The following is a 24,459-nucleotide window of genomic DNA, read 5'->3' on the forward strand; positions in this document are numbered from 1 at the left end:
TAAATATGTGACACTATTTCCAAATGTTATTTATCCAAATCACAGGTGATTAAGCAGAAAACAAAGGGTATAAATATCACAAATACCTTTAACTTCCACCTTGTGGACATGGTCCTAGCCTAGTGCATTGATGAAGTTAGAGGTCATGGGTGTTTAACATAAATTACCTCATTTAATCTCACAATTCTACAAGGTGATTATTATTCCTCCTTTCTACAGAGAGTGAATATTTGTAAATCTCTGAAGATTGGTAGCTTTCTCAAGGTCATACAACTGATGATGTGGGTCTGGAATTCAGTACCAATCTAGGTGATCCAAAGTTTAACCCTTATCCAGCTTCATGTGTATTTCCCAGCAAGGCTAGGTGGGGGATAAAATATAGAACTGGGAGTTTTCTCTTGCAGAAGGGTTGCGGCTACTGACAGTCCCCAAGATTGCATCATTTCCAGTGTTGCCAAGTCCTGAAGCAGCAATTATATAACTCAGATGACAGGTCTTTATTATTAGTGTTGGATCCAAAAAAAAACCCACAGAGGAGAGGAGAGAGTGACTATCGGCTTGTCTCTAATGAGGCCCTCAGGGCACGAGGCCCTAGTGGCCATCTAATCTCCTGTAAAGAGATGGCCGCGTGATACCCAAACATCCTTCCTACACAAAGGGCTATGTCTGTGCACCCCAGCCCCTTGTTCATGCAAACTCAGCCTGAAAAACCCAAAGATGAGTCCCTCTCCTTCAGAAAAAAAATCTCTCACCCGGTCTAGAAAAAAGAAGCAAACATGGAGATTCTGGGGACCGTGAAGACTACCATTCTTCCTGGGTAAGGGTCAGATGGGTGGGACTTCCTCAATCATTTATTTATTTATGTAAATTTATTTATTTATATCCCTAAGGTGTAAAGCCTTAAGGGGGCACCCCTCATTACATCTTCCTTTTAGTGGCTCGGTAGAAACAGTTCTGAGCTCATCTGCAGTTCCTGCCCAGGCATAGCCAGTATGTTTTGTCTGTTTATGAGACCCTGAACTGTGGGGAAAACAAACAGACCAAGTTTCTGCCAATCCTCTGGGTTGTTTCCATTTTAATTTTACGAATTTGTGTTTGGGAGCTCAGCACACATAGCCAAAAAGGCTGGCTCAGAACTCTGTGAATTGCTCCAGAAATTTGAGCCCAGGAAGGAGTAGCAGCGATACTATCATATCTGTGATACCACCTTGGGAGCAGTTTTTGATTGATCATGATATCCTACACTTGATTTTAGCCAAAAGGCCGAGAAGCGATTGATCATGATATCCTCAGAGCAGGTGTGCTAGGAATGTGTAACAGCTACAGATTAGAGATAAGGGAACTAAAAAATATTCTCTAAGGCAACATCACTAATGATATTAATATAAATGACATCAGTACTCTGTTTCAGGGTATATGCTTACTATATGTCAGTCTCAATGTTAACCATTTACACTTGTGTTATCCAGTACTCATCATAAATAATAAAGTCTCCATTAATATTCCTGTATCTGTAGTGTTTCTGATACTTACATTAAAAAATACATGATTATGGTAGAAAGTTTAAACATACACAAAAATTATGGACAAAACCACTGTCACATTCTCTCGGTGTCCTTCTAGAGGTACAGCACGAGCATAAGGAAACTGCCCTCATTTTGCTAATACGAGAGGCACAAAACAGGAGAAAAGTGCTAATGCCTCAGCAAGGTGTTAATACCATGGCCTTTCTCCTTGCATTCTTCTTAATTGCCCCATTTTGACCATCATTTTCCCGGCTTTTGAATTTTTCCTGCTGCTGTCTGCTTCTGGCTCCCGGCCCCATGGGAGAGGCGAACCAGTCGCGAGTCTCTGAGTTCCTCCTCCTGGGGCTCTCCAGGCAGCCCCAGCAGCAGCAGCTCCTCTTCCTGCTCTTCCTCACCATGTACCTGGCCACGGTCCTGGGAAACCTGCTCATCCTCCTGGCCATCAGCGTGGACTCCCGCCTGCACATCCCCATGTACTTCTTCCTTTGCAACCTGTCCTTCGTGGACACCTGCTTCTCCTCCACCACTGTCCCCAAGGTGCTGGCCAACCACGTACTCGGGAGCCAGACCATCTCTTTCTCTGGGTGTCTCACGCAGATGTACTTTGTTTTCATGTTCGTGGACATAGACAATTTCCTCCTGGCTGTGATGGCCTATGACCGATTTGTGGCTGTATGCCACCCCTTACACTATTCAGCAAAGATGACCCACCAGCTCTGTGCCCTGCTGGTCACTGGGTCGTGGATCATCGCCAACTTGAATGTCCTGTTGCACACCCTGCTGATGGCTCGACTCTCCTTTTGTGCAGACAATGCCATCCCCCACTTCTTCTGTGATGTGACTCCCCTCCTCAAACTCTCCTGCTCTGACACACACCTCAATGAGGTGATGATTCTGACTGAGGGTGCCCTGATCATGATCACCCCGTTCGTTTGCATCCTGGCTTCATATGTCCTTATCACCTGTGCCATCCTGAGGATCCCATCCACAAAGGGGAGATGGAAAGCCTTCTCCACCTGTGGCTCCCACCTGGCTGTGGTTTCCCTCTTCTACGGCACCATCATTGCTGTGTATTTCAACCCTTTGTCCCCCCACTCGTCAGAGAAGGACACTGCAGCTACTGTGATGTATACAGTGGTGACCCCCATGCTGAATCCTTTCATCTACAGCCTGAGGAACAGGGACTTGAAAAGGGCTCTTGGAAAAGTGGTTGGCAGGAAAATGTTTTCTGTCTCAGGAGAGAATCAAAAGTGAGCCTCCTCCCCAGGCAGATTTATTTTCTTATCAGCTGAGTATCTGTTGAGCCGTTTTGCCAAGGGCAGTCTGGAAGGAAACATTTTTATGTCTGTGCTAGGGGCATGTAGAAGACAATCATTATTTATTTGTTGACCTGATTCACCCATAACCCTGCTGCATCTACCAAGTAAAGACATGGTTTTTCTTAATGACTAACTTTTGAATTATTTTACAGCCACATCCAATTTTTTATTTTTAAGTGGTATGTTTAGAAAGATACATGTTCCACATATTTTTTAATATTAAAGACACCTGGATGTTACGGCCCACTGATGTCCAGGTCCCAGCACAGACATCAAATAGATCAAAATCTCTGGAAGTGGGGCCCCAACACTGAGATTTTGGAAATCTCGAGGTTCCACTGTGCACTCAGGATGAAGAATCACTGGTCTCCATCATCTTATATGCTCTCTGTCATGGTGAGTCATAAAGATTGGGTCACAAAAACACTCTCAAGAGTAGTTATGAGATGCAGATAAAGAAGCAACCGAGTGAAATAGGAGGACCAAAGTCGATAGTAATATTTCAGGTGAGACTCAGAGGCTCAGATGGACTTTTGGTTCAGAGCACGGACAGGCGAAGCGGCGCAGAATGCGGAACCCCCCTGTGAGCATCCTGATTGGCTGTCTGGCCTTAGGGGGCAGGGTCATCTGGGCAATTTTTGATACCAGGACTCCAAATCAACATTTGCTCTTCCTTCTGCTGGGACCCACGCCCGCTGCTTTCCTCCCTGGCTAGCAACCCTCTGCCACACCTTCAAACCAAGTCAAGTACCACCTCGTCCTCCACGAGCCCTTCTGATTCTCGAGCTGTTTTTTCTTTGGTTATTCTTCTGGTCCACAAGGATTTCCGACATATTATGAGACAGTCCATACCCAAATTCACATGCTATTCACCTTATTCTCCAGTGTCTGGCACTGCTCTTAGACCAAAGGCAATACTCAGATCTAGCTGAAAGAAAAAAAAAAGGATGAATGAATGTCACCTAAACTTTTATTTATTTTGGCTGTGCGGGGTCTTTGTTGCAGTGAAGGGGCTGCGTTACCCAGAGGCATATACCATCTTAGGTCCCCAACCAGGGATGGAACATGCATCTCCCACATTGGAAGGCAAGTTCTTTACCCCTAGATCACCAGGGAAATCCTTGCCTTAACTTTTTTTTTCCATTTATTTTTATTAGTTGGAGGCTAATTGCTTTACAATATTGTAGTGGTTTTTGTCATACATTGACTTGAATTAGCCATGGATTTACATGTATTCCCCATCCCGATCCCTCCTCCCACCTCCCTCTCTACCCAATCCCTCTGGGTCTTCCCAGTGCACCAGACCCGAGCACTTGTCTCATGCATCCATCCTGGGCTGGTGATCTGTTTCACCATAGATAATACACATGTTTCGATGCTGTTCTCTCGAAACATCCCACCCTCGCCTTCTCCCACAGAGTCCAAAAGTCTGTTCTGTACATCTGTGTCTCTTTTTGTTTTGCGTATAGGGTTATTGTTACCATCTTTCTAAATTCCATATATATGTATTAGTATACTGTAATGGTCTTTATCTTTCTGGCTTACTTCACTCTGTATAATGGGCTCCAGTTTCATCCATCTCATTAGAACTGATTCAAATGAATTCTTTCTAATGGCTGAGTAATATTCCATGGTGTATATGTACCACAGCTTCCTTATCCATTCATCTGCTGATGGGCATCTAGGTTGCTTCCATGTCCTGGCTATTATAAACAGTGCTGCGATGAACATTGGGGTGCACGTGACTCTTTCAGATCTGGTTTCCTCAGTGTGTATGCCCAGAAGTGGGATTGCTGGGTCATATGGCAATTCTATTTCCAGTTTTTTAAGAAATCTCCACACTGTTCTCCATAGCGGCTGTACTAGTTTGCATTCCCACCAACAGTGTAAGAGGGTTCCCTTTTCTCCACACCATCTCCAGCATTTATTGCTTGTAGACTTCTGGATAGCAGCCATCCTGACTGGCATGTAATGGTACCTCATTGTGGTTTTGATTTGCATTTCTCTGCTAATGAGTGATGTTGAGCATCTTTTCATGTGTTTGTTAGCCATCTGTACGTCTTCTTTGGAGAAATGTCTGTTTAGTTCTTTGGCCCATTTTTTTATTGGGTCGTTTATTTTTCTGGAATTGAGCTGCAGGAGTTGCTTGTATATTTTTGAGATTAATCCTTTGTCTGTTGCTTCATTTGCTATTATATTCTCCCAATCTGAGGGCTGTCTTTTCACCTTGCTTATAGTTTTCTTTGTTGTGCAAAAGCTTTTAAGTTTCATTAGGTCCCATTTGCTTATTTTTGCTTTTGTTTCTAATATTCTGGGACGTGGATCATAGAGGATCCTGCTGTGATTTATGTCAGAGAGTGTTTTGCCTATGTTCTCCTCCAGGAGTTTTATAGTTTCTGGTCTTACATTTAGATCCTTAATCCATTTTGAGTTTATTTTTTGTGTATGGTGCTAGAAAGTGTTCTAGTTTCATTCTTTTACAAGTGGTTGACCAGTTTTCCCAGCATCACTTGTTAAAGAGGTTGTCTTTTTTCCATTGTATATCCTTGCTTCCTTTGTCGAAGATAAGGTATCCGTAGGTTCATGGATTCATCTCTGGGCTTTCTATTCTGTTCCATTGATCTATATTTCTATCTTTGTGCCAGTACCATACTGTCTTGATAACTGTGGCTTTGTAGTATAGTCTGAAGTCAGGCAGGTTGATTCCTCCAGTTCCATTCTTCATTCTCAAGATTACTTTGACTATTCGAGGTTTTTTGTATTTCCATACAAATTGTGAAATTATTTGCTCGAGTTCTGTGAAAAATACCGTTGGTAGCTTGATAGGGATTGCATTGAATCTATAGATTGCTTTGGGTATTATAGCCATTTTGACAATATTGATTCTTCCAATCCATGAACACGGTATATTTCTCCATTTGTTTGTGTCCTCTTTGATTTCTTTCATCAGTGTTTTATAGTTTTCTATGTATAGGTCTTTTGTTTCTTTAGGAAGATATACTCCTAAATATTTTATTCTTTTTGTTGCAATGGTGAATGGTATTGTTTCCTTAATTTCTCTTTCTGTTTTCTCATTGTTAGTGTATAGGAATGCAAGGGATTTCTGTGTGTTAATTTTATATCCTGCAACTTTACTATATTTATTGATTAGCTCTAGTAATTTTCTGGTAGAGTCTTTAGGGTTTTCTATGTAGAGGATCATGTCATCTACAAACAGAGAGTTTCACTTCTTCTTTTCCTATCTGGATTCCTTTTACTTCTTTTTCTGCTCTGATTGCTGTGGCCAAAACTTCCAAAACTATGTTGAATAGTAGTGGTGAGAGTGGGCACCCTTGTCTTGTTCCTGATTTTAAGGGAAACGCTTTCAATTTTTCACCATTGAGGGTAATGCTTGCTGTGGGTTTGTTGTATATAGCTTTTATTATGTTGAGGTATGTTCCTTCTATTCCTGCTTTCTGAAGAGTTTTAATCATAAATAGATGTTGAATTTTGTCAAAGGCTTTCTCAGCATCTATTGAGATAATCATATGGTTTTTATCTTTCAATTTGTTAATGTGGTGTATTACATTGATTGATTTGCAGATATTAAAGAATCCTTGCATTCCTGGGATAAAGCCCACTTGGTCATGGTGTATGAGTTTTTTAATATGTTGTTGGATTCTGTTTGCTAGAATTTTGTTAAGGATTTTTGCATCTATGTTCATCAGTGATATTGGCCTGTAGTTTTCTTTTTTTGTGGCATCTTTGTCTGGTTTTGGAATTAGGGTGATGGTGGCCTCATAGAATGAGTTTGGAAGTTTACCTTCTTCTGCAATTTTCTGGAAGAGTTTGAGTAAGATAGGTGTTAGCTCTTCTCTAAATTTTTGGTAGAATTCAGCAGTGAAGCCATCTGGTCCTGGGCTTTTGTTTGCTGGAAGATTTCTGATTACAGTTTCGATTTCCTTGCTTGTGATGGGTCTGTTAAAATCTTCTATTTCTTCCTGGTTCAGTTTTGGAAAGTTATACTTTTCTAAGAACTTGTCCATTTCTTCCAAGTTGTCCATTTTATTGGCATAGAGCTGCTGGTAGTAGTCTCTTATGATCCTTTGTATTTCAGTGTTGTCTGTTGTGATCTCTCCATTTTAGTTTCTAATTTTGTTAATTTGGTTCTCCCTTTGTTTCTTAATGAGTCTTGCTAATGGTTTGTCAATTTTGTTTATTTTTTCAAAAAAACAGCTTTTAGCTTTGTTGATTTTTGTTATGGTCTCTTTAGTTCCTTTTGCATTTATTTCTGCCCTAATTTTTAAGATTTCTTTCTTTCTACTAACCCTGGGGTTCTTCATTTCTTCCTTCTCTAGTTGCTTTAGGTGTAGAGTTAGGTTATTTATTTGACTTTTTTCTTGTTTCTTGAGGTAGGCCTGTAATGCTATGAACCTTCCCCTTAGCACTGCTTTTACAGTGTCCCATAGGTTTTGGGTTGTTGTGTTTTCATTTTCATTCATTTCTATGCATATTTTGATTTCTTTTTTGATTTCTTCTATGATTTGTTGGTTATTCAGAAGCGTGTTATTTAGCCTCCATATGTTTGAATTTTTAATAGTTTTCTTCCTGTAATTGAGATCTAATCTTACTGCACTGTGGTCAGAAAAGATGACTGGAATGATTTCTTTTTTTTTTAATTTACCAAGACTAGATTTATGGCCCAGGATGTGATCTATTCTGGAGAAGGTTCTGTGTGCACTTGAGAAAAAGGTGAAGTTGATTGTTTTGGGGTGAAACATCCTATAGATGTCAATTAGGTCTAGCTGGTCCATTGTGTCATTTAAAGTTTGTGTTTCCTTGTTGATTTTCTGTTTAGTTGATCTATCCATAGTTGTGAGTGGGGTATTAAAGTCTCCCACTATTACTGTGTTACTGTTAATTTCCTCTTTCATACTCGTTAGCGTTTGCCTTACATATTGCGGTGCTCCTATGTTGGGTGCATATATATTTATAATTGTTTATCTTCTTCTTGGACTGATCCTTTGATCATTATGTAGTGTCCTTCTTTGTCTCTTTTCACAGCCTTTATTTGAAAGTCTATTTTATCTGATATGAGTATTGTGACTCTTGCTTTCTTTTGGTCTCCATTTGCGTGAAATATTTTTTTCCAGCCCTTCACTTTTAGTCTGTATGTGTCCCTTGTTTTGAGGTGGGTCTCTTGTAGACAGCATATATAGGGGTCTTGTTTCTGTATCCATTCAGCCAGTCTTTATCTTTTGGTTGGGGCATTCAACCCATTTACATTTAAGGTAATTATTGATAGGTATGGTCCCGTTGCCATTTACTTTGTTGTTTTGGGTTCACGTTTATACAACCTTTCTGTGTTTCCTATCTAGAGAAGATCCTTTAGCATTTGTTGAAGAGCTGGTTTGGTGGTGCTGAATTCTCTCAGCTTTTGCTTGTCTGTAAAGCTTTTGAATTCTCCTTCATATCTGAATGAGATCCTTGCTGGGTACAGTAATCCAGGTTGTAGGTTATTCTCTTTCATTACTTTAAGTATGTCCTGCCATTCCCTTCTTGCCTGAAGGGTTTCTATTGATAGATCAGCTGTTATCCTTATGGGAATCCCTTTGTGTGTTATTTGTTGTTTCTCCCTTGCTGATTTTAATATTTGTTCTTTGTGTTTGATCTTTGTTAATTTGATTAATATGTGTCTTGGGGTGTTTCGCCTTGGGTTTATCCTGTTTGGGACTCTCTGGGTTTCTTGGACTTGGGTGGCTATTTCCTTCCCCATTTTAGGGAAGTTTTCAGCTATTATCTCATCGAGTATCTTCTCATGGCCTTTCTTTTTGTCTTCTTCTTCTGGGACTCCTATGATTCGAATGTTGGGACGTTTCACATTGTCCCAGAGGTCCCTGAGGTTGTCCTCATTTCTTTTGATCCTTTCTTTCTTTTTTCCTCTCTGCTTCATTTATTTCCACCATTTTATCTTCTACCTCACTTATCCTATCTTCTGCCTCCGTTATTCTACTCTTGGTTCCCTCCAGAGTGTTTTTGATCTCATTTATTGCATTATTCATTTTTAATTGACTCTTTTTTATTTCTTCTAGGTCCTTGTTAAACATTTCTTGCATCTTCTCAATCTTTGTCTCCAGGCTATTTATCTGTAACTCCATTTTGTTTTCAAGATTTTGGATCATTTTTATTATCATTATTCCAAATTCTTTTTCAGATAGATTCCCTATCTCCTCCTCTTTTGTTTGACTTGGTGGGCATTTTTCATGTTCCTTTACCTGTTGGGTATTTCTCTGCCTTTTCATCTTGTTTAGATTGCTGTGTCTGGAGTGGGCTTTCTGTATTCTGGTGGTCTGTGGTTCCTTTTTATTGTGGAGGTTTCACCCAGTGGGTGGGGTTGGACAATTGGTTTGTCAAGGTTTCCTGGTTAGGGAAGCTTGAGTCAGTGTTCTGGTGCGTGGAACTGGATTTCTTCTCTCTGAAGTGCAATGGAGTGTCCAGTAATGAGTTTTGAGATGGGTCTATGTGTTAGGTGTGACTTTGGGCAGCCTGTATGTTGACACTCAGGTCTATCTTCCTGCGTTGCTAAAGAATTTGCGTGGTATGTCTTGTTCTGGAGCTTATTGGCTCTTGGGTGGTGGTTGGTTTCAGTGTAGGTATGGAGGCTTTTGGATGGTCTCTTATTACTTAATGTTTTGTTTAGTCAGGATTTTCCTGGTGTTCTCAGGATTTGGGCTTAAGTCTCCTGCCTCTGGATTTCAGTTTTATTCTTCCAGTAGTCTCAAGACTTCTTCAACTATACAGCACTGATAATAAAACTTCTAGGTTAATGGTGAAAAGATTCTCCACCGTGAGGGGTTCCTCCAGCCAGAGAGGTTCACAGGGTTACATGAAAAAGAGGAGAGGGAGGAGGGAGATAGAGATGAGCAGGAGGAGAAAAAGGGGGACTCAAGAGGAGAGAGACAGATCTACACAGTTATCTGTTCCCAAAGTGTTCTCTGTAGCCCAGACACCCACAAAGATTCACAGAATTGGATTGGGAAGAGAAGGGGAAAGGAGGAAATAGAGGTGTTCTGAGGTAGAAAATGGAGAGTCAAAAGTGGGAGAGAGTAATCAACACACTCCTGAATAAAAATGGGAACTGAATATTGGATTCTTAAATGTCCAAAATTTATATCACATACTGAAAACCAAAGATTAAAAATCTAGCATAGATGTTAGACTCTTTAAAATACAATATTTAAAAACAAAAACACAAAAAAATTAGAAATATATATGAAGCTTGGTTTAAAAATAGGGCTTCTCTTTTTTTGCAAGGTTATAGTGAAATGAAAATGAAAATTAAGGAATAATAGAGGAGTAATAGAAGACTTTATAAGGAAATAAGAGAGAAAAACAAGAAAAAGAAAAAAACAAACAAAAAAATAAAAAAAATTTTTTTCTCTAATAAAAAAATTATAAAAATATATGAAAATGAAAGTTAAGGAGTAATGGGGGCATAATAGGGAATTTTAAAAGAAAATAAAAGAAAAAATAGAGAAGAAAAGAATTTTTTTTAATTAAAAAAAAAAAAGTAAAAATATATCTAGGAATTTCTCTGGAGCTGTTGTGGTCAGTGTGGGTTCAGTTCACTTTCAGATAGCTCCTCGTTCCAGCTTACACTTCTCAATATCTATAGGCCCCTTCCGGTGTAGTCGGTGTTACCTACAGGGATTTTAATCTGTTGCACCGGTCCGTTCTGAAGCAGTTCCCTTTGTTTATTTGGCTTCTGTTTGCAGTCTCTTCAGTGTCTAATTTCCACCCTGACACAGGCAGGCAGAGGTGATCTCTTATTTAGGTTCGCTAGTTCAGTCCTGCTACGGGGAGGGCGGGGCGCTGCAGACAGATATCGCTGTGTGTGGGGAGCACTCACCGTGTTCCGGCCACACTGGGTTTGTCCCCACTCATGGGTGTCTGTGCTTTCCCCGTCTACGCTGCTCAGGCTCCCAGCTGCTCTATATGGAGCGTGCCCTGCACTGCGTGCGGCTCCAGTCTTCGGGCACCCCACAAAGCGTTGACTCCGTAGCGCCTGCATTTTGTGCCTTCCCTGGTCCGAGCAGCTCAGGCAGCCAGGAGCTTGACGAGCGCACTCTCCCTGGGTGCGGCGCGCCCTCTCCCCTCGGCCCCAGCCTCAGTTTCTGCAAGCGCTGGTCGTGTGCGTGCGCCCTGTGTTTAGCCTCGACCCTCCCGGCGGATGTCGACCATCCAGAATCTCAGGAAGTCTTTAGATAGAAACTGGAGGCCTGTTTGCAGTGTGGGGAGGGGATGCCATCTCCGGGCCGAGTTTGCCCCTTTCCCGTCCCCCCTGCCTCCTACCTCCGGCGGGGATGGGCCGGTCCACCGCAGGCTAGCTCTTCTCTGGAGTTTCTTAGTCCCTTTGTTTTGTGAACGGCTGGCAGTGTGTTCGGTTAATTTTCTCTCTCTCTCTTGCTATTGCACAGTTTTAAACTCCCTCCGATTGCTCTCAGGGACTTCGGCCTGGTCCTTACCCTAACAATGCCGCCCACTCCTCTCCGTTCCCCCCCACTTGCTGGTGGTGGATGCGGGCGTCTGGGGTACTGTTCTGCTGGGAGTTGCTTTTAGGCACGTAATCTGTGGATTTTATTTAATTTTTCCTCCCAGTTAAGTTGCCCTCCGAGATTCGAAAACTTCCCCCAGGCCCGCCAGTGCGAGGGTTTCCTGGTGTTTGGAAACTTTCTCTATTAAGACTCCCTTCCTGGGTGGGGTCTCCATCCCTAACTCTTCTGTCTCTCTCTCTCTCTCTCTTTTTTTTTTTTTTCTGTCTCTCTTTTTATCTTTTATATTTTGTCCTACCTCCTTTTGAAGACAATGGGCTGCTTTTCTGGGCGCCTGATGTCCTCTGCTAGCGATCAGAAGTTGTTTTGTGAAATTTGCTCAGCGTTCAATTGTTCTTTCGATGAATTTGTAGGGGAGAAAGTGGTCTCCCCGCCCCATCTTAGAAACCCTCTTGCCTTAACTTTTAATTTAAACATTCTTGCTTGAGAAGGAGTTTAAAATTTTCCCCATTTAAAAATCACTTTTGTTACTTGACAGGTAATACCTACATACTATGGAACATAAAAAAAATCACTAAGAAGAAGATCAAAATAACTTGTAAATTTGCTGCTCCAAGATAACGTTTTTACACATAAATGTATTACATAAATGTAGCTTTATGTTTTTTTATTACACATAAATGTATTATTTATGTATTACACATAAATGTAGCTTTAGAAAAGTTGGCTGCACTTTTCTCATTTGTGTTCTCATTTTTCACCTCCTTCTTCCCATGTCAGTAAAAGTCTTAGAAATTTGATTTTAATGGCCATATAATATTTTGTCCACTCGTGGATGCAATTTATTTATTCCTTGACTCTGGACAACGTAAAGTGTCTCTGTGCTATAAATAACTGTATACTTCCTGGTGTAGAAATCTTTGTGTTCCTTAGTGTCAGTCAGCATACATACATATTGCCCCAGCTTGGAGTAAAAATTAAGTTCATCATTCCTTTATTTCTTCATTATTTCTGCCCCACCCCACCTGATAAAACTATCAGGAAGTCCAGTACCTCTCTCTTGGTGTCAGAGCATCTCAGAAATTCACTCAAAGGAGTCAGTCAGTCTTGCTTTCTGCTGCCAGGTGGAGAGAGAGAACCGGAAGTTGGACCCACCCAAGGCAATGATTGTGTAAGATGCTAGAACCCAGTGTAGCTACTGAACCTTGATCTTGTTTGATCTCCAGGAGGCCTGTTTTGCTGCAGCATTGATGCTCAAGACTCACTTCCCTTTGGGGGTCCACCTCTGGCCTCGGGTCATAGCTATTGGAGGTCAAGTTTATTTTATCCTCCATAAAATTCTAACTCTGCTCCATGGTGGCTCCATACACGGCAGCTCCCAGCTCCACAGTGTCAAACCAGCTCTGCCCGTGAACACCCAGCTCAGATTTACCCTTCTACCTTTGAGATTCCTGCTGGATCCTTGGAGTCTTTTTTATGTGGAATGGACTTCAATCAGGTTTCTTCTACATCATAGCTGTATCTGTGAAACAGGATTCAAATAAGTGTATATGAAGATGATAATATTTGGATATTGATTGATTTGTAAAGTAATGAACATTTTAACTATTGTCTCTATAATATTTGGATGTTGATTGATCTGTAAAGTAATAAACATTTCAACTATTTTCTCTCTGTACCTTAATAGATTTTACCTTTTGATTTGATGCTGGGTTATGGAGGGCATGGAACTTCATGAATGTTATACATTCATCATAGATTGTATCTGTTAGTAACCGAAAGATCTTTATTCTCTTTAATCCTTTTTTCATCTTAAAGCGGGCTTTAGTTAATATTAAAATCACATCTCTACTTCCTTTTAGCTTGTGTTGATTCATTCTCTCAGGCTTTCTAAAATAGTTGACTTGATGAAGGGTTCTTTCCCTGTGTCAGTATCTTTTTTTTTTTTTTAAGCTTCTAGTACACTAGAGAAAATTAGAATATAATTCTCTACTTAGAAAGAATAGTCAATGCTGAATGTCTCCATCTCCCATTCACTGTTAAAAATAAAGGAAACAGACTTCCCTGGTAATCCAGCAGTTAAAAATCCACCTGCCAATGCGGGGGACATGGGTTCCATCCCTGGTCCAGGAAGATTCCACACCTTCCGCAGGGCAACTAAGCCTGTTGCCACAACCCCTGATGCCTGCGCTCTGGAGCCCAGACTCTGAAACAAGAGAAGCCATAGCGATGAGAAGCCTCGCAACTAGGGAGTAGCTCCTGCTCTCCACAGCTAGAGAAAGTCCCCGTGCAGCAAGGAAGACCCAGTTCAGTGAAAAATACATAAATAAATTTATTAAAAAGAAACATGAGTATAAAATTAATACATGCTTTGTAAGACACAGTTCTCCATGTGTTTATTGCTTTTCTGCAGATTTTGTGACCAGAGACATTCACTTCTTTTGTTCTAGACCATTTCTTCAAGGATGTTTCTATAACGAACAGCACTGGAAGATAGAAACAGTGTGTCTTTCCAGAGCAAAGGGCAGATTTTTCACCATCCAGGGTAATAAATGTATTCTTCTGGGGCAAAGTTCAGCCAGGCTTATTCCCAATGACAAGATCTGATTTCTTAAGCTTGAGGAATCCTCTCCTGTAACACATCCATTGTGTATGCAGGTGCTACTTGTCCTTATTCACATCATTCTGTGAGAATCAGGGCTTAGGAACTGCTGTAAATCCAGGTACTCTGGAGAGCTGCTCCGGCCGCGGCCCTGAGAACTGGAGGAGCCGCGACTCAGCAGGCATGACTGGAGAGGGAAGTCCTAATGGTGCAAGAATGGTGCTGCAGTGGCAGAAGACGGCTCACGAGTGAGGTCTGGAAGAACAACAGGGAAGACATCCATCATTTGCTCCAAAGTGTGCAAGTCAAATCCGGGGGAGAATCATGATAACCCTGATCACTGAGCAGCTACAGAAGCAGACTCTGGATGAGCTGAAATGCACATGCCTCAGCATCAGTCTGCCTTTGCCTGATCATGCAGACATCTCCGACTGTGGGAACCCTCTTCAGCGTGTGTCTGAAGGTGCTTCCTGGAGGGGCCTGCCCCACCGTTCCCGAGCCGAGTTCCAGGGTAGCCTCACAACCTCAGCTACCACCCCTCAGGCTTGAGCCTGCCCCTCAGACCACCCAGCCCGGGAAGTTCCCCACAGGAGCAGTCCCTCTCCCAAGTCCTAAGCCCTGAGCCCCCAGGCCCACAAAAGCTTCCCGTGCCCCCTCCCCTCCATCTGAGAGGCACTGCCGCTCATTCTCAGAGCCCGTGGACCTGTCTCGCTGGCAGCCAGCATGGCGGCCCGCCCCCTCCAAGCTGTGGACTCCCATCAAGCACCCGGGCAGTGGTGGAGGGCGTGGGCCGCAGGTGCCTCACCAGAGCCCCCCGAAGCGGGTCTCCAGCCTCAGGCTCCTCCAAGCTCCCAGTGCCTCTTCTCAATGTGCCCCGGCCCACAGACCCTTCAGCCCCCCTTTTTTCAGCCTGGCCCTAGCCCAAGATTCCTCTCATCCCTCTGCCGCCTCCCCGCAAAGTGGCTCCTGGGAGAGTGACGCTGAGTCCCTGTCACCTTGCCCACCCCAACGCCGTGTCTCCCTGTCACCCAGCCTGGGCCCACAGGAAAGCCGCTTCTTGCCCTCTGCCCGGAGCTCCCCTGCATCCTCCCCAGAGCTGCCCTGGCGACCTCGAGGCCTGCGCAATCTTCCCCGAAGCCGCTCACAGCCTTGTGATCTTGATGCCCGCAAAGCTGGGGTCAAGCGGCGCCACAAGGAGGACCCTCGGCGGCTGCGGCCTTCCTTGGACTTCAACAAGATGAATCAGAAACCATACTCAGGAGGTCTCTGTCTCCAAGAAACAGCCGGGAAGGCAGCAGTATCTCTCCACCATGGTTCATGGCCTGCAGCCCCCCACCCCTCTCTGCTTCCTGCAGCCCCACTGGGGGTTCCTCCCAGGTGCTGAGTGAAAGCGAAGAGGAAGAGGAGGGGGCCATGCGGTGGGGGCGGCAGGCGCTGAGCAAGCGGACACTGTGCCAGCAGGACTTTGGGGACCTGGACTTGAATGTGATTGAGGAGAACTAAAACTGAGAGGCTACTTCCTGGGGCTACTACTAACAAGTGTCGAGGTCCCAAGGCCAGAGGCCAAGCCTGGGAATGGGGGTGAATGGAGGGCTCCGACTCAGGGCAGCTGGAAATCTTCTCGCTCCAGGAAGCTCGACCATGCTGAGAGACTGGCCGGGACAAGATAAACGGAGCTGATGGCGGGAGGGACAGCACCAGAGCAGACCCTTCCCATGGCGGCCTTGAGTGTGAGTATCCCTGCCACCGAGAAAGCAATGGGCAGGGACAGAAGGGGTCTACCGACCCCAGCTCGGGGAATTTCACTAGCCCCTTTGCTTCAAAGGGCACTTGTGTCTTAGAATTTGGCCAGGGTGGGGGGTTCATTCAGCCTCCTTGGAGAAATTGTGTGAGAGTGTGTGAGTGCATGAGAGTGCTTGAGGAAAGGTGCGTTTGGGGAGCCTTAGGGAAGGAAGGCAGTTGCTCCCTAACAGCAGAGCACCACAGTACTCCCAGGATCTTGGGTTTTCACGGGACAGCAGGCTTGTTATAGGGGTCGGGGTTCTGAGGAGCTCTGGAAGCAAGCTTGTAATCTGTTAGCAACAGTGGCTCTGCAAAGGATTCTATTTGGGGGTCCTCAACTAATGGTCTTTTCCTCAGGCCCGCACCTCCTCCAGATAGATCCACTATTGGCTGGAGAGAGTGCTGCATATTGATTCTGAGCTGGGTTTTGTTTTCTCATCAGATTGCCAAGGCTGGATACAACTTGCCTGTCTCTCTCACTAAGTAGATGCAAGCACATGTGGGCAATTAAGGCAGGACTGAAGGGCTCCATCTCTTTCTTTCCCTCCCTACTGATGGAACCTCTTTTCCCTCTTACTTTCTGCCCTTTGAGGGTCAAGAAGAAGGAAGGAAGCCCCTGTATGGAGGCTGACCTGAAGCAGAAGTAGTGTTCAGTCCCCAGCAGGCATAGGTGAGTGCACCCCAGCACTGCCCTTTGGAAGCAGACTGTAGAGAAACTTGTTATAAGATCCAGGCCTAGCCATTTTTTCTGAGTTGGTTGACAAAGAGGAAGGGGATGTCAGCATTTACTAGTTTGCTTGTCTTCCACTCCTGCCAGGAAATGTTTATTTGCCTCTAATTGGCTCTTAGAGACCTCAGAGAGGTTGAGGCTCACTGAGGGATTGGCTGAAGATGTGTAAAGCAGACTGTGAAAAGCAGCTGGGAGTTTGCTGTTGCTGGATTGAATTTCTTTTATTGTTTCACACCCACAACTTGGGCCCAGGCAACAGGTCTCAGTGGCCACACTGATGGGTTTAAGGATTTCAGAAGCTCTATAGAGCTGGCTCCAGGGGAGATACATACTGAAGCTGCTGCCATAATGGCTTTTGAGGCTTTGTCCAGCTTTGCTTAGACCCTGCAGGACCAAATTGGACCTGCCCGTCCTGTTTATTGGAAGAAGGGCATTTTCCCAGGATTTTGTAGGAACCAACTGCTCATGTTAGGGAAGAGGACCTGTGTGTTTTCTTCCTTATGGAATTGAACCTATGGTTTTCTGGGTCTCCCACAGGTTGGATAGGAGCATCAGTGAGGCCCTAGCATCCTTGCCTCCACTCCCGAGGAGATGGTTATGTCTTCTTCAGCCTCCTGCCTTTAGAGGTTCTACCCCTCCAGGACTCCTTCCCTTCACCTGCTAGTTAGCATGAGTTACCAGTGAGCTACCAGGTCTGTAGGGGCCTGAGAGAGGTTCTCTGGAGAATCCAAGGAAACTGTGAGCCCAAGAGTTGCCCCTCCTTGGTTTTATCCCTCCCTTGGCTGTTCTCCCTCTTTAGGCCATAATTTCCCTGGTGCCAGCTTCTTTTCCTCCTGGGGCATCCTCATCCCTGGGCTCTCTGCTGCAGATTGTGCCAGCTTACAATAGGCCACTGGTAATGTCAGGGGGTTCTCTGCAGGCCCAAAGCTGAAGAAGTGAGGGCAATAATTTCTGCCTCCACCCTGGCTTCCTCAAAGCCCTAGGGCACCATCCCTAAGGGAGAAGGTCTATAGATGCCATATTTGAATTCCATTACTTTAAGATTTGGAAAGTTAAACTAGCTGGAGCTATTGTTTTGCTTCCTAATCTAAGTACCTGTGGTCCTTGGACAAGCCTTTTCGAGAAGTGGTTTATTTTGCTTTACATGGTAGATCTGTTCCAACAGTTCTGTATAAACCAAATGCTATTTTTCAAAGCATTTGGACTGCTGACCATTTAAAAGCAGCCTGTGATTGCTTCTTTTGTAAAGCAAGCAACCTCCCTCTACTTTAGCTGTTTTGACAATTTGGATTTTCACATATTGGGCTTACCCAGAGTGGGACACACCTCTGCAGTGGTTGACCCTGGGTAGACATCTGCATCTGTGTTGTGCGTGTGGTGTGGCTGATCAGTAGGTGAGCATTCCTGCGGGTGTGAGTGAAGCCACTCCTAGGCTGGCGCTCTCCTCCTGTGCCCGGTGATGCCCACTGGCAGCTCCAGCTGCCCTTCACCCCCACCTGCTGCCAAAGTCCCTGTGCTAATGGGATTACAAATATAAGAAGTGGAAAAAAATTTTTTGTAAACTTTGTTTTATATTAAAAAAAATTCCATAAGTCTGTGTGTGTTCAACATGAGGTCCTGCCTCTGTGGCTGTGTTTGAAAAAATAAAGTTTTATTAGAATAAAAAAAAAAATGCAGGTACTCTGGCTCCTGCTCCTGCTGGGAGTAACACAGGCATGCTTCATTCTGTTGTGCCACATAGTTACTGCACTTTTTTTTCTTTTTTTTTTTTTTACAAATTGAAAGTTGGTGGCAACTCTATGTCAAACTGCCATCTCCCCACAAACATGTGCTCACTTTGTGTCTCTGTCCTACTTTGGTAATTCTTGCAATATGTGAAACTTTTTCATTATTATGATGGTTTTATAGTGACATATCATCAGTAATCTTTGATGTTACTACTGCAAAAGATTCTGACTCTCTGAAGACTCAGATAATGGTTAGCACTTCTTTGGCAAAAATAAAAAGTATTTTTAAAGTAAGGTATGGGGCTTCCCTGGTGGTTCAGTGGTAAAGAATCTGCCTGCCAATGAAGGAGACACAGTTTGATCCCTGGACTGGGAAGATCCCACATGCTGCGGAGCAACTAAGCCTGTGTGTCGCGACTACTGAGCCTCTGCTCTAGAGCGCATGCTCTGCAACAAGAGAAGCCGCCGCAGTGAGAAGCTGCACACCGCAACTAGAGAGTGGCCCCCACTTGCTCCAACTAGAAAAAAGCCCACACAGCAACGAAGACCAAGCACAGTCGAAAATTAATAAATGTATAAATTTTTTTTAATAAAGTAAGGTATGTACATTTTTTTAAAGACACAATGGCACTGCATACTTAATAACCGTCTTGCCTACTATTTGGCCCCTTTGTACCAAACAATGATGGTAAAAAGTATTATCTAAGGTTTAGATGTCACTCTTGAGTCAAAACTTGAAGATATTAGAAATGAAGCCAGCACTATGGCGATAAATCCCAGACAAAATTCCCTGGGACCTCAAACCTGGGACCTGGCTGATCTGGGCCTCTGCCTGTAGATGGAGAGATTCAGTTATTAAGTCCTTGTTCTTCTCTCTAATGAGGCTCTTCGGGAATTTGGTCCCAATGGCTGTGAAGTTCTTACAAACACCTGCTCCGTGATTGCCCCAAATATTTTTCCTGCCCAGGGGACTAGGACCATGAACCCCTGCTCCTCACTCACAGTACCTGCCTGTGTTTCCAAGACATTCTAACCCTCACAATGGATAGAAGCACTGATGACCACTTATCCAGACGTGAAGAACGCTTGATGGCAATAAGCACCAACCTCCCCCAGGTAAGAATACAGCAGTGAAGACATTGATATCTATTAAGACAGGGAATTTTTAAAGGAACCTCCTCTGCTATTTCTTCCAGATAGAGGAAGTTAATAGTAGGAGGTGATGAGTCCATCAGGTGTCACTCAAGATGAATCCAGTAATGATCAACCGTTCCTCTTGTTTCTTTAAGAGCCATGTATGAGTTAGGTGGGTAGGGGAAGAACTGAAGCATTTATGCAGAGACCACATAGTCAGAGAGTCATGCTGTGTAGAAGCTTGCCCGTTTTTCAGATTTTTAAATAAAAATTTCGTCAATTATGCCTCAATAAATCCTCAATAAAGTGCAGGGGAGAAAGCAATGGTATTTTCATGATAGTAATACACCATCAGCTGATTGCTCATCAGCTTCCCTGGTGCCTCAGTGGTAAAGAATCTGCCTGGCAATGCCTGCCAATGCAGGAGATGCGGGTTGGATCCCTGGTTCGGGGAAGATCCCCTGGAGGAGGAAATGGCAATCCACTCAAGTATTCTTGCCTAGAGAATTCCATGGATTGAGGAGCCTGGCGAGCGATAGTCCATGGGGTCGCAAAGAGCTGGGCATGGCTTAGCGGCTAAACAAGCAGCTGGTTGTTCTATTCACGGCTCTTCAGACCAGTCAGCAAAGACTGTCATTCCCCAAAGCAGCCACACGAGGGCGACCCTAAAGTTTTAGGCGCTCAGTCGTGTCCGACTCTTTGCGACCCCGTGGACTGTAGCCCGTCAGGCTCCTCTGTCCATGGGATTCTAATAACATAAGAATCAGTGAGTCCAAAAAAAAAAAAAAAATCAGTGAGTCCAATATGGAAGACATCAGAACTGAGTGTTGGAGATCGGGAGCGTAGGTGGGGTGGACACAACGGGAGTAGCAAATCTATTAACTGATTTGCAAATGTGATCCTGCCTGGAGCCTGATTTCGCAGCTATTGACCTTCCTTGTCTGGGTTTCTGATCTCGCTGTTCTCTGTTCACCCAGATTCAGCCTATAAGAGGGGCAAACCAGTCGCGAGTCTCTGAGTTCCTCCTCCTGGGGCTCTCCAGGCAGCCCCAGCAGCAGCAGCTCCTCTTCCTGCTCTTCCTCACCATGTACCTGGCCACGGTCCTGGGAAACCTGCTCATCCTCCTGGCCATCAGCGTGGACTCCCGTCTCCACGTCCCCATGTACTTCTTCCTCTGCAACCTGTCCTTCGTGGACACCTGCTTCTCCTCCACTACTGTCCCCAAGGTGCTGGCCAACCACGTACTCGGGAGCCAGACCATCTCCTTCTCTGGCTGCCTCACGCAGATGTATTTTCTCTTTGAGTTTGCTGACATGGACAATTTCCTCCTGGCTGTGATGGCCTATGACCGCTTTGTGGCTGTATGCCATCCCTTACACTATTCAGCAAAGATGACCCACCAGCTCTGTGCCCTGCTGGTCACTGGATCATGGGTCACTGCCAGCTTGAATGCCCTGTTGCACACCCTGCTGATGGCTCGACTCTCCTTCTGTGCAGACAATGCCATCCCCCACTTCTTCTGTGATGTGACTCCCCTCCTCAAACTCTCCTGCTCTGACACACACCTCAATGAGGTGATGATTCTGACTGAGGGTGCCCTGATCATGATCACCCCGTTCGTTTGCATCCTGGCTTCATATGTCCTTATCACCTGTGCTGTCCTGAGAGTCCCATCCACAAAGGGGAGATGGAAAGCCTTCTCCACCTGTGGCTCCCACCTGGCTGTGGTTTCCCTCTTCTATGGCACCATCATTGCTGTGTATTTCAACCCTTCATCCTCACATTCTTCTGAGAAGGACACTGCAGCTACTGTGATGTACACAGTGGTGACCCCCATGCTGAATCCTTTCATCTACAGCCTGAGGAACAGGGACTTGAAAGGGGCCTTGCAAAAAGTGATTGGCAGGAAAGCATGCTCTTCTTGATGATGGTACCATAGATCTTTCATTGGCAGTTGTGTAAATCTTTGCCAATTCACTGAAATGTAGCAATCTGTCAGTGCCTACAAAGAACTCAGAATAAAGAAATACTCTCAGCCGATACTTATCAATGACCTGGGACTTAAGTACAACCCTTTGAACAGGTTATTTGCATTTACTTCTAGTTACTGTATTTTAAATTACTTTGCATAAAGGTCAAGTTTTCCTTTCTAAGTGATTACTTTAAAAAGTTACACATAACAAATATTTTTGCATTTCCCTTCTGGAAATGTTCTCAGAAACCACTATTGGTTTTCAATCTTGGATGTATGATATTATCAGCTGTGAAGTTTTGAAAGTATGTATACTAATGCTGGACTAAACCTTTACCAATTAAATTAATATCTTTGTGCTTGGACTTGGGCATTAGTAATTCCCCCACCTAAAGTTTCCCTAGGGGTTCTAATGCACTTAAAAAAAAAGTTTTATTTATTTAGTTTTTGGCTGTGGTTGGTCTTCCTTACTGCGGTTGGGCTTTCTCTAGTTGTGGCGAGCAGGGGCTACTCTTTATTGTGGTGTGTGGACTTCTCACTGCAGTGGCTTCTCTTGCTGCAGAGCTGAGGCTCTAGGTGTGCTGGCTCAGTAGTTGTGGCACATGAGCTTTGTTTCTCTGTGGCATGTGGGATCTTTCTGGACCAGCAATCAAACCATTGTCCCTTGCTTGAAGGTGTATTCTTAACCACTAGACCGCCAGGGAACCCCAATGTACTTTCTCAGTTGGCAATCAGCTATAGTGACTGGAGTGATGCATTTACCAAGCACCATCTGGATTGCTGGCAATAAGCAACCTAAGGATCCCCAGGATTGCTGCAGCCACAGAAGGTAGAATGAATTCTCCCTCAGAACCTCCAGAAGGAATCAACCTTGCCAGCACCTGGATTTTGGACTTCTAGGCTCCAGAGCTGTGAGATAAATTTCTGTTGTTTAAAGCCATCTAGTTTGTGGCACTTTGTTACGGCAGCCCTTGGAATCTAATATGGTATCCCCACAGAATTGCTTGCCTTTTCCAGTACAACCGTCTTCTGCAGTTTTTTGCATTCTTCTTGGGTCTTCCATTCTGGCAGTAAGGATTGGGTCATCTTTTTTTGAAATTGTGAAGAGGTAAGAAATTTATGCAAGTTTTGGTGTTGCACTCCAAAGTGCAAAAATTGCAGCCATTGTGTATAATGAGTGCTTAGTGAAGACAGAATGGCATTTCATTTGTACACTCAGCATTGGGCACTGGCTCTGGTTCATGTAAAGTGTAGCACGTTTCATGAAGAATGAGTAAGTAGCTTAAATCAATTTCCTTGAAGTAATTATTTTGTGTTTTTCTTCTCATGCTCCCTACCTCAGTTAGACTGTATCTCCATGAGTGCAAGGACCAGTTTTTTTTTCCAATTGGCATGTAGTGGTTGCTCTACAATTATTATTTGCCTGAATAAATGATTATATGACTGAATCAGTATGGGGAAGTCACTGGAGAGGTAGATGAGAAAGTTTCCTGAAGGAGTTGATGGGCTTGACTCAGACTGCCACCACCTTTCAAGCATTATGGAAGCCTATAAACATGTTTTATTGTAGTTTTTAATGGTTAATTTTTTCCAAAACATTTTTACAAAAGTTAAGCCTCTTGTCCTGTTTCTGTAATTTTTCACTTCTCTCTCCTGGAGCCCCCACCATCCTCTCTCCTGACTCCCTCATTTCCCTTCAAAAGGCCCAAGAACTTCTGCAGAAACTGTGCTTAGCCTCTTCCCTTGCTGTCAGTACACTACTGCCTTCTCCCCCCCTTATTCACAGTTTCACTTTCTGCAGTTTTAGTTACTCATGGTCAACTGTGATTTGAAAAATATTAAATGAAAAATTCCAGAAATAAACAATTCATACATTCTCAGTTTCACACGATTATGAGTAGCCTGATGGAATTTAATGCCCCCTCTGCTCTGTCCAGCTCAGGACATGAATTATCTTTTCCTCCAGCACATCCGGAGAAGGAAATGGCAACCCACTCCAGTACTCTTGCTTGGAAACTTCCATGGAAGGAGGAGCCTGGTAGGCTCCGGTCCATGGGGTCGCTAAGGGTCGGACACAACTGAGCGACTTCATTTTCACTTTTCACTTTCATGCATTGGAGAAGGAAATGGCAACCCGCTCCAGTGTTCTTGCCTGGAGAATCCCAGGGACGGGGGAGCCTGGTGGGCTGCCATCTATGGGGTCGCACAGAGTCGAACACGACTGAAGTGACTTAGCAGCAGCAGCAGCAGCAGCCAGCACATCGTGACCGTTAGTCACTTAGCAGTTCTCTGGGTTTTCAGGTCAACTGTCATGGTATTGCAGTGCTTGTGTTCAAATCACCCCTTATTTTACTTATTAACAGCCTCAAAGCACAAGAGTAGTGATTCTGGAAATTCAGATTCGCCAAAGAGAAGCCATAAAGTGCTTCTTTTAAGTAAAAAGATGGAAGTTTTCAACCTGATAAGGAAAGGATGAAAAAGGATGCTGAGATTGCTAAGATCTATGGTAACAATCTTTTTTGAAATTGTGAAGAAGAAATTTGTGCAAGTTTTGCTGTTGCACTCCAAAGTGCAAAAATTACAGCCATTGTGTGTAATGAGTGCTTAGTTAAGACGGAATGGCATTTCATTTGTACATGATATTTTGAGAGAGGCAATATTCACGTAATTTTACTACAGTGTGTGGTTAGTTGCTCAGGCATGTTGGACTCTTTGCAACCCGGTGGACTATAGACTGCCAGGTTCCTCTGTCAATGGAATTTTTCAGGCAACAATACTGGAGTGGGTTGCCATTTCCTTCTCCATTTATTACAGTATATCATAATAATTGTTCTATTTTATTAATTTTTATTGTTAATGTCTTATTGTGCCTACTTTATAAGTTAAACTGTATCACAATTATGTTAGTACAAGAAAAAACACTATATATAGGGTTCGGTAGATCCATAGTTTCAGGTATTCACTGGGGGTCTTGGCTCATACCCCCCCTAAGGACAAGGGGTAGATCACTGTACTGAACAGCATCAGCTTCACCACTTTAACTAATGTCTGGTTGGTGTGTATATTTGACACTAAGTTTAGTGGACTCAAACATCAATAATATTTTCAAAATCTAGTTCATTTCCTATTTCGGTTT

The 24,459-nt window shown here is 43.8% G+C and overlaps 2 protein-coding genes and 1 pseudogene across 2 annotated transcripts; all 3 read left to right on the plus strand.

The window, feature by feature from the left end:
• Nucleotides 1-1,823: 1,823 nt before the first annotated feature.
• Nucleotides 1,824-2,780, plus strand: LOC133063949 (olfactory receptor 1F1). Its single transcript, XM_061153882.1, has one exon. It carries the CDS (start codon nucleotides 1,824-1,826, stop codon nucleotides 2,778-2,780), a length of 957 nt encoding a protein of 318 aa, XP_061009865.1.
• Nucleotides 2,781-14,183: 11,403 nt separating this feature from the next.
• LOC133063998 (protein FAM53C-like) lies at nucleotides 14,184-15,481 on the plus strand (annotated as a pseudogene).
• A 3,825-nt stretch (nucleotides 15,482-19,306) lies between these two features.
• Nucleotides 19,307-21,276, plus strand: LOC133063950 (olfactory receptor 1F1-like). Its single transcript, XM_061153884.1, has 2 exons — nucleotides 19,307-19,333; nucleotides 20,329-21,276. The coding sequence occupies exons 1-2, from the start codon at nucleotides 19,307-19,309 to the stop codon at nucleotides 21,274-21,276; spliced, it is 975 nt and encodes a 324-aa protein (XP_061009867.1).
• The last annotated feature ends 3,183 nt before the right edge of the window (nucleotides 21,277-24,459 follow it).

Source organism: Dama dama, chromosome 10 (genome assembly GCF_033118175.1).
Source record: "Dama dama isolate Ldn47 chromosome 10, ASM3311817v1, whole genome shotgun sequence".
In the NCBI taxonomy this organism is placed as follows: Eukaryota; Metazoa; Chordata; class Mammalia; order Artiodactyla; family Cervidae; genus Dama; species Dama dama.

What these genes read in the sequence shown, in the direction of transcription:
- LOC133063949 (XM_061153882.1), top strand. Translation starts at nt 1,824, where the DNA reads ATGGGAGAGGCGAACCAGTCGCGAGTCTCTGAGTTCCTCCTCCTGGGG.
- LOC133063950 (XM_061153884.1), top strand. Translation starts at nt 19,307, where the DNA reads ATGGCAATAAGCACCAACCTCCCCCAG. An exon ending in TAAGCACCAACCTCCCCCAG is followed by an intron (nt 19,334 to 20,328) that starts GTAAGAATACAG and finishes CTGTTCACCCAG; the next exon opens with ATTCAGCCTATAAGAGGGGC.